Source organism: Ptychodera flava, chromosome 8, assembly GCF_041260155.1.
Source record: "Ptychodera flava strain L36383 chromosome 8, AS_Pfla_20210202, whole genome shotgun sequence".
In the NCBI taxonomy this organism is placed as follows: domain Eukaryota; kingdom Metazoa; phylum Hemichordata; class Enteropneusta; family Ptychoderidae; genus Ptychodera; species Ptychodera flava.
This window is the reverse complement of record NC_091935.1, coordinates 2,697,922-2,712,193: the sequence shown is the minus strand read 5'-3', so window position 1 is coordinate 2,712,193 and position 14,272 is coordinate 2,697,922. Positions and strand designations below refer to the sequence as shown.

The 14,272-nt window shown below is 38.8% G+C and overlaps 2 protein-coding genes across 2 annotated transcripts; both read right to left on the bottom strand.

Annotated features, from left to right (window-relative positions):
* Positions 1-226: 226 nt before the first annotated feature.
* Positions 227-8,129, bottom strand: LOC139139465 (vitellogenin-like). The gene is made up of 6 exons (XM_070708379.1): positions 8,086-8,129; positions 7,777-7,945; positions 7,125-7,250; positions 5,357-5,775; positions 614-708; positions 227-276 (listed from the first exon to the last, which is right to left on the bottom strand). The coding sequence occupies exons 1-6, from the start codon at positions 8,127-8,129 to the stop codon at positions 227-229; spliced, it is 903 nt and encodes a 300-aa protein (XP_070564480.1).
* Positions 8,130-9,972: 1,843 nt separating this feature from the next.
* LOC139139464 (uncharacterized) lies at positions 9,973-12,098 on the bottom strand. The gene is made up of 3 exons (XM_070708378.1): positions 12,084-12,098; positions 10,331-10,486; positions 9,973-10,155 (listed from the first exon to the last, which is right to left on the bottom strand). Exons 1-3 carry the CDS (start codon positions 12,096-12,098, stop codon positions 9,973-9,975), a joined length of 354 nt encoding a protein of 117 aa, XP_070564479.1.
* Positions 12,099-14,272: the final 2,174 nt, after the last annotated feature.

Here is a 14,272-nt window from a genome sequence, read left to right as displayed (position 1 = left end):
CTGTTTGTGTTCTTCATCATGTCAAAATGCATATAACCACCCATTCTCAGCTTGTCTGAAATAAAGAATATAAAACAACCCTTTTGAACGTTTTGTGAACATGTAAGTAATTTATGCGGGGGACCACATGTTGAAGCGGGTGTAGAGAGCATAGGTAGCTGTACTTGACATATTCTCGAAATACTTAAATTTCCACGTCTTTCAGCATCCCAGTTCCTTGTACAAGTTAAAGATGTTGAACAACTTCCTGAGCACGTCGACTTACTGGACCACATTCTGCTCATGGTAGGAATTTGTTTTGTCTGAGGTTGCCTTACGTTGTGAATTTAATACAAATATATCCTAAGGATACTGTTGAAGTGTGCTAAAGCTCAGCGTTGACTCATTATCTTACAGTATTGTCCCTTCTTTGTGAATTTGTATTTTTCAATGATATATATGCCCATCACAGATACACGTACACAGGTTGTTTTGACACGCCAAATGATGGGTATTTAAACATGCGACAGTAACTAGACCAAAAACTGCTTGATACAGGGTGTACGCATGCCAAAATGTCTCCAGTTGCAGGTTATGAGGGAGTTTCGACACCAAAAATGATGCAATAGCTTACCGTAGTATGCAGACACGTGGTAGGCCTTAGAATAGCGGTACGTGAGTCCAGGTCTAAGACGGGCGAAATGTAGAGCCATTTTGGCGGCACGGGCGCTAAAATAGAGAAACAAGTAGAGCAAATCCGTGATATTATAAATATTTGCTCCGAAAATTTTGAGTGACATTCAATTACAAGAAAACGGACGTTAAAATAACAGTTGGTACTATAAGCTTCCATTACTACGGGACTCTTCGCTTTCAGTATACCAGAAGGTGTTCATATAACAGTTTTGTTTCATTGAGTGATCTCATCAGATCTCATCAGCGATTAAGTTAATGACATTACCCATAAAGCCTGTGATTATATCTTTTCTTCTCTTCTGTAATTTATATGGAAAGATATTAAGTCCGAAATAACAATAATAATAATAACAAGGCAGTATTGCTGAAGGCAATGAGTACTTGGGCCGTGATAGAGTAATTTTGAGGACAATATATACTACTATTCAAATATGGTCTTGAATTTCCTCCTGTCAATTAGGCATTTGATTAACTGGTTATTAAACGAAGCAATGGCATGACAACGGCAAAATATGTCTAGCAACTTTTGTGGAGTTTGAGGCAGGGGTTCTTTATTTATAGTGGAAATTGCTTAAACTCCTTCAATATTCAAATTACAGCAAATTTCTTTTGTTCTCGATGGTAGATGTCTAATATTTAGATGGGCATATTTAGATTTCTACCCTATAGTTATCCCTATATACCAAAAATCGGACATCCAGCTCTATTGGCTTGCTCAGAATTAGATATGCGCATAATTAATGAGGTACAATATGTGGTGTCATAAGGTGTCCCATCATACCAAATATGAAGGGTGTAGCACTTGTGGTTACTGAGTTGTGGACAAATATATATATTTGAGGTCAAAGGTCATTGAGGTCACGTGACATTTTGTCATAATAATTGTATTGCTAAGTTATTCCTATATACCAAAAATCAGACCTCTAGCTCTATTGGCTCGCTCAAAATTAGATATGCGCATAATTGATGAGGTACAATATGTGGTGTCATAAGATGTCTTATCATACCAAATATGAAGGGTGTAGCACTTGTGGTTACTGAGTTGTGGACAAATATATATATTTGAGGTCAAAGGTCATTGAGGTCACGTCACATTTTGTCATAATAATTGTATTGCTAAGTTATTCCTATATACCAAAAATCAGACCTCTAGCTCTATTGGCTCGCTCAAAATAAGATATGCGCATAATTAATGAGGTACAATATATGGTGTCATAAGGTGTCCTATCATACCAAATATGAAGGGTGTAGCACTTGTGGTTACTGAGTTGTGGACAAATATGTCATTGAGGTCACGTGACGTTTTGTCAAACAAATTATATTGCTAAGTTATCCCTAGATACCAAAAATCAGACCTCTAGCTCTATTGGCTCGCTCAAAATAAGATATGCGCATAATTAATTGAGTACAATATGTGGCGTCATAAGGTGTCCCATCATACCAAATATGAAAGGTTTAGCACTTGTGGTTACTGAGTTATGGACAATAATGTATATTTGAGGTCAAAGGTCACCAAGGTCACATGATATTTTGTCAAAATGTCTGAGATATCTGCATGAACCGATGGACTCACTGATGGACTCACGGACGGATATGACCCAATCTATAAGCCCCCTGGACTTTATCCATGGGGACAAAAAACTGTGTCACTGCATCCTTTAGGCAATATGAATACGATGAGAAACTAAATTTTTATTTTTCTTGGCCTTATACATGGGAGTCTATGGAGGTGTAAACTAAAAAGTCCTCTAACACGGCCAAATTCGATCGCATTGTGAAACAAATCGACGTGCATCTGTATGGGGTTGGGTACTTCTTGTGCAAAGTTTGAAAGACATTGACCAGGGCATGTCTGAGATATCTGCGTGAACGGACGGACGGACGGCCGACGGACTGACATGACCAAACCTATAACTCCCCCAGGACTTCGTCCGTGGGCACTAAAAACAACGCAACAGTTATTACAGCTACACTGGCGGTAGGTTCATATCCAGAGCCCCGTACGGTCTGCCGCCGTCGCTTGAAAACAATCTCATAAACCTGGCCATATGGGCAACTGTGTATGTGCAGCTAGCTGGATGCTTGACTTCCCGGAGAAGGCGAGCTGTCACGTTCAAGCTCAGGATTATTTGTCGATCAAATTTCAGTAAATTTACCTTACCTAAATGAATTTCGCCGAAGTTTGACAAAATTGCATCGATTTTACAGGTTCATATCCGACATTTTTGAGTTTTGAGTGCAGACAGAAATAAGTTTTGAGGCAACATGGCTGCGACCCCATGTTGACCCCTAGCCCTGCGTACTATGCTATGTGCTACAGCTAACACACAGCATCGTACGCAGGGCTAGCGAGAGAGTTGCCGACATCGACGGTTATTTACGAGAAGTGAATAAAAGACTGTCATTTTTGGAAGCGATCGAGTAGCTGAGGTAGGCTGGGATACGACTTGGGCCCAAGAACGCTGAATTTCGGCAGTAATTTGGCTTTTTACGTCAAGTCCCAAAATGGATTTGAAGTCACCGACCCTACGTACGGGTCTTTGCAGGGCTGTGGTGAGCGGGGCGATTAGCTGTAGCGGAACACACAGCATCGTACGCAGGGCTAGTTGACCCCAACGTGAAAATGTGTTCGCGATCAAATTTTCATATATTTTTTTCAGAATTTTCGACAAAATCATTGCTTCTTAAATCTTTTGTAAAATATAAAATACTAAAATAAAAATGCGATGTGCCATGTCTCCAGATTTCTAAAATATCGTTCGTTGACCGTTCGCGCGTTCGTTCGACGGAATACTCATTTCGCAAACTTGTGGCGCAGTTGAAATTCAATACTGACCGCCAAATAATCTTAATGAGACGAGATCATTCTAGACATCCTCCAAATTATCCAACCATTTGCGTTAGAGTTCAGCTCGCTTAGAGTATCATAACATTCTTCGGCCTTCGTTTAGATCGACCCTAATCTCTCCCATTTAGGAAATAAATACACAAGCCACCTTGACTAAACTTCGTGCACCATCCAGGACCAAACGCACTGCAAATCTGTCTTGACGTCATTATCTCCTTACATGGTAATCGGCATACCGTATTTTTTAGCAAAGGAGACACAGAATACGTCGGAGTATTCAGTTTCAAAACGTATTACATTGTGTGATGTTGTCAAAAAAAGGTAATGTTACTGCAGTGGTATAAATTACAAAACACAAAAGTTCAAATCAGTTTATTTTGGACTGGCTTTACCCAACATTTCATATTGTTTCTTATGCCAAATTTGACCACGTGCTTACTGGCGACCCCTTTACATGCAAATTTTGTGTCAAATGGTGTGTTCTCCTGGAAAAACAAATGTACGATTTCTATATGAAGGAGGCGAAATTTGCCCTCAAAACTCGAAACCACCCCTTTATGGGGTGTACCTAGCTATTTTGAACGAGCTTCTCGAATCTGCAGCTCTATTTCGAAAGGATGGTCTGGTTTTCTCAGCTCAAGGATAAGTGTTCTCCATCGCTGTGGGCATTACTATTCTCAACTGGGGGTACAGTTTCCAGTCATAATGTTTTTCATTGTGTCCGGGATATAAAACCTTTCCTTTTCACACTTTTACTTGGATTAAGACTAGTCCACATCTTGTCAGCGATTAAACATGTTTAAAGTTTAAATGTTAAATTCTGGTCTCGAGCCCTCCTGTTCAACCAAACTGAAATTACCCCTCCCACTTTGGCTCGTCCAGTGGGTGTAGCAAGGGTCGTGCCATCGCCTAGGAAACGGAGGGTGCATTAATTGTTGCATTTCGATGCACATTTTGATTATATTCAGAAGATTTTGTGGCAAAAACTCAGATAGAGAAGCATTAATATTGACATCTCACTTATTCAAGACTGGCTGAGAGCATCACTTCCATTCAGTTAACATCATTACGCCATTTATTATGCCAAGAAAGATGAAGCCCAGACATTTTGCCCTCCCTGGTCTCAGCCAGAAATGGTTATACCTTACAGAGTTTTTTCCCACGGAATGAAAACAAATGTACTTGGGCTGAGGCCCAAGTACAATAATAATAATAATAATAATAATAATAATAATAATAATAATAATAATAACAAAAACCACATTTCAACAAAGGTTCAAGACAGATGCACAATACAATCAGTGAAGTCTTGAAATTTATAGAACATACTGGAAATTTTTCAATATTTTAAAGAAATTATGGTTTGCTCAAGTGATATTAAACAGTAAATTATCGAAAAACACGATTTGCAATAGCAGAATGTTAAAAAATCCAACAGACTATCACTGTTATTTTGTTAAAACAAAAAGCTGAATACTCTAGACAATTAGGGGTTGGTTCTATGCACACACACGAAGGAGAAACATATCTGTTCTATACAAGTATCCAAGAGATTGCCTTAATGTTCCACTGTATGGCGCCGTTCAGTGGTCTCGACTGTTCAATGCATGGCCATATAGTTCTGAAAACTTTGCCTGTCCTAGTGAACTGAATGCCAAGTCATGCCTTTGATTCATAATTTATCGCAATGCTTTACAACAATATGGTTAATAGTTCCAGGTGATAATGTATATAGTATTTATACGATTCGTGGGATGATCATTTTAAGAGGCAGATGGGTGAACAGCGACTATACAGGAATGTATGAGATGTTCATGTGGTTTCTTTACTTACAGTGGTAAATTGACAGGCGCTGTGCTGTTGGCCAAGGCACTCAAGTGACTGTAAACGAAGGATACAACTTGGTTACTGGACTCAGTGTTTAACTGCTGAGCAAGCATGGTCAACGTTACCACGGAGGGATTCGTGTCGAACAAGAGTTTGCAGGTTGTGATACGAACTTCCGGGTCGTAGTACGGGTCCAGATAGATCGGCAACAAGATGGCACGCAAACGGACGGGATCGGTCAGGGCCAGCCTCCTCAGGGCCTGAAGTGCAGCCACCTGAATCCTTATACTCATCTTCTCAGGTTGCTTGAAGAGTTTGCGAATAAATTGAGCGACGTCGACACCCATTCCAGCGTTACCCATGGCCTTCAATACGAATTCTCTTTCGGTGTCGTTGGGAGCATTATTGTACTTGACAATCAGAAACTGTTTGATGGATAAGAACAAATAGGCAAAATTTACATCTAATTGAATTGTACTTGCTACATGTTACAAACCTTAATTGCATTTGAATCATTTAAAGGGACATAAGCTGTAAATTGTTGCAAGTTTTTTTAGTATTCTGCTTCTGTACATCAACTACCGTGTCTGACCCTAATCCGTTTATCATGCTGGAATTTCGAGTATTCTTTTTGTCAGCACACCTTGTATGTGTGTTGTGATCAATGTCAATTGAATTCTAGTCCGGCCTTGAATACATTTTCAACACTAACACGTAGATTATACTCATATAGGTTGTGTTGATATGCTAAATACTTGGCATTAAATAACAGTTAAGGGATTCAATGAATAAAGTGTAGGAAAACCAAAAAACAAAAGTTCTGAACAAAAGATACAGCTTATAGAGCTATATATATTTGCCCGATTACAGGTGTTGCGTACAATTACCAGCGCTAGCTGGGTCGTATCACTCCTTAAAGCATTCGTTTGAGTAATTTTCAAAATTGTTTGAGATCGCTCGGTGTCGATTTCATTCCCTCAACAGGTTTTTGCATAATTTACAAATCGCTGCACGGCCTCACACGCTCGATGGGCACCATATCCCTCCATATTAATCCTTGCCGTATGTGGCGCCCTCCTATAGCCTATGGCGGTCGCGAGCACGTCGTCACTGTGCTGCTGATCGCACCATCGTATCATGATCAGTGCGAAGGAAAGACGAAACATCGTGAAACAAGAGAGCGATGTCACGATTTGCAACTCCTTCAACTTGGCAATAGTAACCATTATTTGTTTAAAAAAACTGAAAATATAACATGAAGAGCGTAAATCTATTCTCCATATCGAAGCTGAAAATGGTTCGCGGTGAAAATGAAATTGTTAAAAATTTGTTAGGAATTGAAATTTACCTATATATATATATATATATATATATATATATATATATATATATATATATATATATATATATATATATATATATAAATGGGGGGGTGTGCGTGTGTGTGTGGGGGGGTGTGGTGGTGGTGGTGGTGGAGTGAGTGTAAATTTGTGTAAAAAATAAACTTAACCTATTTCATTATCTGGTAACTTCAGTTCTTCATTGCAAAGAAAATGACTTTCTCCGGACTCACCAGCAAAACATAGCGGAAAACTATCTATCTATTTGTTTATTTATATAGCACCTGAAATCAAGTTCAAAAATGCTCAGTGGCTGTTCAAATGATTAGCAGGATGGAAATGCTCTCTGAAAGATGTTTATTGGACTTTGCGGAAGAAGTTCATGGCACGGAATGACTGAAGTGAGAGGGTAACTATCTTTTAATCCTACTAACCTCGTTCAGCTCTGGGCTGCATTTTGTTTTGTTGTGACAATAGTTATGAACAATTCCACCGTAGGCCAGAAGTGCAGCTCTCCTTGCTGGATAGTAATTTTGCACGATGGGGTCTTCCATCAAAATCTGATGATCAACAGAATGACGCACAAGAACATATCGCGTTGATTACTACCTCGCCTCAATGAGCGTTGCGTGTGAAATGAAATATATCACCAGAGAGCCGGAACGGTACAATTAAGGATGTAGTTTATGTAATAAATGTTTTCGGGGGAATATTAAATACCATTTCGGTAGCAACTCACTTCACAAGGTATTAGTATATCAAAATACTTTTTATATGTCTCTGATATCGAGTGTATATAGGTACTTATTGCAATGGAAAATTTCAAAAAACTATGGCCAGAAGTCTCGACTTATCCCTTTGCCGCTTTCTTGTGCATTGTAAATCTTAGAACGTGAACTGACTGACTGCTTATAATATCTTCTTTCTCTTGACACAGTGTTATGAAATTGTGTAATGTAACTACTTTGACCCTGGCTGAAAGTATTACAATCGTTATCTCTCTGTCAAACCTTGTCTTTCTCCTTTGTAGAATTTTTTCACAACAATTTACTTGTGAAATAATTTCAGATCAACGCTGTGACTTACTTTGGCTCTCCTAACGTACTCTTTTGTTGGCGCGATGGGGAAGGCGAGACCGGTGAAAATGTATGAAGTGTACTCCCTGATGATTGCTGGTTCTGCTTTTATGATGTCGTGGAGGGCGTCAATGGCCGCTTCTGTACCAACTACAGGTAGGGTATCAATGAGGAGTTTCCTGTTAGCAGAAAAGAATACAACGTAAGGCAATTCACAGACTTTGCCATCGTAAAATGTATTTGGTAGACTTTTATAGATACCCAACGTAATTGTAAAACGATCGAACATCAAAATATCAAAATTCTGAAAACAAAATACCTATCAGCAGTAAAGGAAATACACTGATAACACACATCAGACATGTATCGAATGTGTAATTCAACAATCCCTCAAAGCAACCATAAACCACGTTTTCTGAATTCAATTTTAGTTTTCCTTGCCTCGTATCACTTTGATCTAGTCGTAAAAAAGGCGTTATGTAAAGAAATAGTTCCCAGCAGGCAACGCACCTGGAAGGTAGCTTGTTGGAGTACTTTTCCCAGACTTTTATCAAGACTTCATGGTTTGCTTGGCGCAAGTACTTTGTCATCTGTTGCCAGCGACCGGCAACTGCAGAGGTGATATAATCGAAGCTCGTCTCACCTATGATAGTTTCCATGACAACGCTGATCTTTTATATGATACGGAGAGGAAGATACAAAGGGGAGAAAGAGATAGAGAGGGGTAGGGTTATTTCAGTATGGTTTCATGATTTACACTGGACATAAATTATGTAAAGTATGTTTGAAAAGCAAATTAAACGAAAGAATAGCTCGAACACATTTTACCTCTTCAATACTGGTGCTGTGAGGACGTCCAATTGGTGGTAGAGTGCTTTCGTGTGGGAATTTGTACATGAGGTTTCCTCGGTCAATGATAAAGAACGGTGATGGTTCCCATGAGTCAGCTGTTGCTGTTTCGTCAACAAGTTGCAGTCTTTGTCTGTAATGTCAAGTTAAACAATGTCAAGTCCGGCAACCATCTGTTTGAAAATTATTATTGCTGACCGTAGGTACCAAACTCAAGCTTTTAGGGGACCTTCCATTTTTTACGAACGGGGGAGAGGGCAAGTTCATACCAATGATTTTCCAAAGTAAATAGATCCCCCTTCATCCAGGGCAAAAATGGTGACCCCTTTGACAGGCTAAAAATATGATGACCCCTCAAGAAAAAATAAAACAACTATGAACGGAATACTACAAATAAATCATGAACTAACTTTATATAAACAAAATTGAGATTAATAAAATATGTCCGTGAAGTACAAACAAAACAATCACAGTTACAGTCAATACGATTGTAATGTTGAATAGTCCTCTATATCTGTGGCCATGAGTTCACTGAAGAAAGATTTGTTTCCAAGAGCCTGCTCGCCGTCAAGATCGTGTGTACACTGTATGCACTGTTTCAATTTCAATTTCAATTGCATACTTCTTTCATATGTGCTATAAAGTAAAATTTGCATTGAAAAGAAACCATTTATGTAGTTCTTATGCGATGAAAATACAATCTTAGTAAAATGAAATTATCGATAGGACAGGCTCAGCTTTTACACAGTGTCTTTCTGATTTGCAGTCTGTTTGACTAGTCAAAACATGAACCCGAAACACATTAAAGCAAGTCTGTCTGTCACTACATTAATGATTCAGCATAAACAATCTTGGATGAGCGTCGTGTGTCTGATATTGAGACGTGGTCTGGCCATGAATCACGACACAGAAAACCATTTATGTTCAACTGTTATATTTTTAAAATACCTGGAGCCCGTTAGTGCTTCAAAAAGGAAGATAACCCCCTTTTTGTACTCCAAAAAAGTGACTTATGATTTTGCTGCCTCCCTATCCGAACGCTCCCTAATCTGAACGCTCCCTGAATCGTCATGGAGAAGACATACGTCGAGGTTAAACCCTAAGTCACAGAGGTTCATTCCTATCAATATCTTGCGGATGGTGATTGAGCCACTTCCATTACACGTACATGACATTATATTCAGTATGTTTAAAGCCACTGATTTGATCCACTTGTACGACAGATAACTTAGTCACAGCTGGTCATATCCACTAAACTCAGCACTGAATCGCAAGAATGATTTAACTCCAGCAAAATGCGTATGTGTTTCTCCCTGCACAAAGTTAAACTTCTGAATAGTGCACTCGGGGACGGGATTTAAAATATCCTGATTTTATCCTGAGTTGATGTATACCTGATGACAGATTCAACAGCGCCCTCCTGTTCGGCATAGGGACTGAAGATGTGATGTCCCTCGGAGTATGCATCGCGGATGATCATAGCATCGCTGGTTTCGGTAAAGTTGTAGTCGAAAACGGCGATTGAACGCAACGCTGGGACCTATAAAGATTTTAGGAAGCATGTTTAGAATATTCGACAGTGACTGAAGTAAGTCATGCACTTACGCAAATCGTGTCAGGTTTCGGGGACCCAATTATATTTACAAGATGGACATGCAGCATCTGTTCTCTGAACTTTATTTGTCGACGATGAAACAATAAAGCAACTTGCTTACCTGCTCGGTCTGGTACTGGTTAGCACGGAATATGTTTTGGTAAACCGCTTTGCGTTCGATGCAGTTGTCGTAGTTTTTGGTTTTCATGGCTCTGACAAAGCCAGGCATGACGTCAAATACCGTGTAGGCCGTCTCACATATACCGACGATATCCATCTGCAACACAGAGAACATCAAAACATCGAAATATGGTACATGGTAAAGAGTTTGCAGGGTAACATTGGTAAAGTTCAAAGTAATGGCATTCTTTCAACGGACAACTAATTCGTCTGGTTGCAATTTTTTGCTTAGGAGACCACAGTTTGTCAAAAAAATTCGGTGAGATCGAATATACGAAAATACATGCTTTCCTCAAGACTCGGTGATATCATCCTCTTAATTGACCATTTTTACATCTGATTGTAGTCCTATACCTTCGGGCAGTGATGATAAGCTTTACAAATTTGATGACAACGAGACTCTTAGCAGGGCTTACATGTAATACAGTACAGCAGTACACAGTTTACGAGCAAGAATTGAAAAGATTGGTTGCATGATGTGATTGTAATAACTTGTGTTTGAATGTAAAGAAAGCAAAGGAAACTATGATTAACTTCAGAAAAGACAAAATAAGTCCACCTTCATTAATAGTCAAGGTTTAGGAAGTTGAAAGGATAAACAGTTATAAATATATTGGGATGCTTCTTACAAACATAGTTTGTTGGGTGATCATATCAATACATGTATGTTAAACCGTAAATGCCAACAAAACATGTATTTTAGGCGTAAGGTGCATAGATTTGATGTATCACGGAATATTCTGTTTAACAGATCAATTGTTGAATCTAACATTTCTTATTTCATTTCTTGTTGGGGCGGTAGTATTACTTTTTCTTATCAAAATCAGAAAAATCGTGCCATCAAGCTTCTAGGAACTTTCTAGACGCACCATTTTCTTGTTTCGACGACTTCTATATACATTAAATCCGTAAAAAACAAATCCACAATCGTCTAATAAAACACATCCACTGAATAGTAATTTAACTAAAATGAGTTCAATTACCAGATATCACTCAAATAGGTGCTACACAAACAGTTTTCGAAATACTTTTGCGCCCTCTGCAGTGAGAATTTTTATCCAATTTTCTATTAAGTGAATATCTCATAACGGGGACAACTACCGTCGTAATTGTAAATTGTACTGATATTGATCGACAAGTGCTGTGTTTCATATTTCGAACTCTGCGTGATCTTTGTGATCACCTTGTATTTTATCTATCCTGAAAGTTCTGGCCATAAGCCTGCACACACCACTATACACTTCCATTTTATGTTGCATTAATAACAGGATCATCATCATCATCATCATCATCATCATCATCGTCATCATCTCATTATTTTTGCCTTGTTGAGTTTTAGTCATCCTTTGCGAGTTTTATAAGATCACAATATAGCCGCCACTGTCTTGGTAAATGAAATAAAATGGAATGGAATTAGCTGAAAAGAGCTAAATCAGAAGTGTTCTGATCGTTGTGTTTTTTTCCTCTGAAGTCACAAAAGTTTAATAGAGTTTGCCTCAAAACTAAGCAAGTGGTCATAAATTTTATTTTTCTATTAAATTTCACTGGGTTTCCAGAGGTTTGGGTGTAATACTGCGGATTCCGACTGGAAAGGAGTCGAATGCTCCTGATATCTAATGTAGGCATGTCCTTCCTATCTAAATGCAGTGACTAAACTTAAAGGGCTATTATTTGTAACTTTTGACCATTTTTACCTCGGAAAATTCCATGTTGGAGGCTCATATTTGTTGCAAAATGTTTTTTTACGAAGGAACAAACATGATTAGTGATGTTATAGCCACATAAAACTGCTAATTTTTGTTCAAACGTGTTGCCCTTCCGAGCTCGTTTGTTGACGTCTGGCATGCTCGGCGTGCTGGGGAGAACGCAGATATGGTGACGCCGCGATCACGCGAGATGTACAAGTTCACGTTTATTGCGGGATCAAAACAACATTGCGTCGTGGATTGCCACTACGCAAGGTGCTCGGACAAAGGACTACGACGTAAGTACCGGACATAAGTAATGAATGTTTATTTTGAAATTGCTGTAAATGGCTCGCGCAGGTGCAGAAGAATGCCTACGTTGCAATCCGCGTGTCAACAGAGTTTGTGTAAAATCACATGTTATTTAGTTGTAGGGCACGTAATGTTTCCGAATAATATGCGATTCTCTGTTATTTGACAGGCTATTCAACATGAGCCAGTAATCATTTCAATCAAAACTAACGGAAAAATCACCAGAAGATACAGCTAATGGAACTTTAAGTGGAACATTTGAATGAGGGGTACCTGTGGAGATGAATATCCTTTCGCCTCATTTTGGATGAATTCTTGAAATATTTGAGTATTAAATCTAAACGCTTCTGCGCATGTCGGTCTTGTGTATTTCACGACTTACCTGTTGGAGTTTGAAGTAATTGTCTTTCGCTATCACGTCCGTGGTGAGTTGCAAGAAGTTAATTATGCCTCGATGGATGTTGACAACATTATCCGGCAGATGATGAGGTGCCTTAATTTCACCGACCTAAAGGAACGGTGCAAGTGGAAAATATGTAAATTAAAGGGATAAAATTCAACAAAGTACATGATGAAAAAATTAATGTGCAATAGCTGTTATAACAGCAAAGACGATTAAAATAAAAAATATTTTAAGGCATTTAATTTCATTTTTTTTAATTTTGTGAAATGGAGTTCGCGTATTCTGTCCCGCTTCCTATTTCTTTCGGTTTTGTCAAAAGTATTCTCTCTGCGATGTAAGTTAGTTGGTTGTCGTTTTCATGCATTTATGTGCGTAGATGATATGAAATTCGTTGTTTTTGCCACGTCACTGTCTGTAGAACCTGTAGACTGTTGTGCCAGGCTTCATTTTCCTGACAAGTATACTTTTGTCCTGACGTTCACATCGATAAACTTCATTCATGCTATAATTCAATATAACCATTAGCATTTCAGTGTATCGAAAAACTGATAAGAACAACAGTAAAACTGATGTGGTACAATAGTAAATAGACGAGGTCAATGATTTTCCATTACCATTTTATGAGGAAAGACTATATCACATTACATTGTCAGGTGTTATTATCAGCTTGGCGGTAATACAAGGCCATCATAAAAGAATCAACTCCGTCTCCGTCAGACGCCGGTGCCGGTATGTGTGGATCGAGTGACATTGTTTTGACAAATCACATTACATTATCAGGTGTTATTATCAGCTTGACAGTAATACAAGGCTATCATAAAAGAATAAACTCCGTCTCCGTCTGATGCCGGTGCCGGTATGTGTGGATCGAGTGACATAGTTTTGACTATGTCTGACCTCCTGCCAAACAATGTTTCAACTTTTGAGAGGGAGTTGAATCCTCTATGATCGAGCCATATTACCACCTTCCTGACAGTGTAATGTGATGCAGTCTTTAGTCTTTTTAGTCTGTAATTAAAAAATTTACCACATCGATTTTACTGGTGTTCTTATCAGCTGTTCGATACATTGAAATGCAAATAGCTGTATTAGTATAGCTTCAGCCGGCATGTTGTAAACCGCACTTGGCCTTCGCCTTCGGCCAAGTGCGGTTTACAACTTGCCAGCTAAAGCCGTGAGGTTTAGAATTGTGAACACACGAGAACCTGTACAATTACCTACTCATACAACGAAAAAAGAGGAAATTTGAAAAATATCATGACCTAGTTGTGCGGTGCTATCAGAATGATCAATTTGCATTGCGCCTTAAACACCTGGTGTCATTAGGGATTGAGATTCTGACACAATAGGTAGTTTAATACAGCTTTCTCATTTGCTAACAAAGTGACTGCACTGATCCAGGTGCATATCAATTTGCCACGTGGTATGATGCATGTGCATGTCACTTTGCATCGGCCATGCCACCAGTATGGACGCATACTTG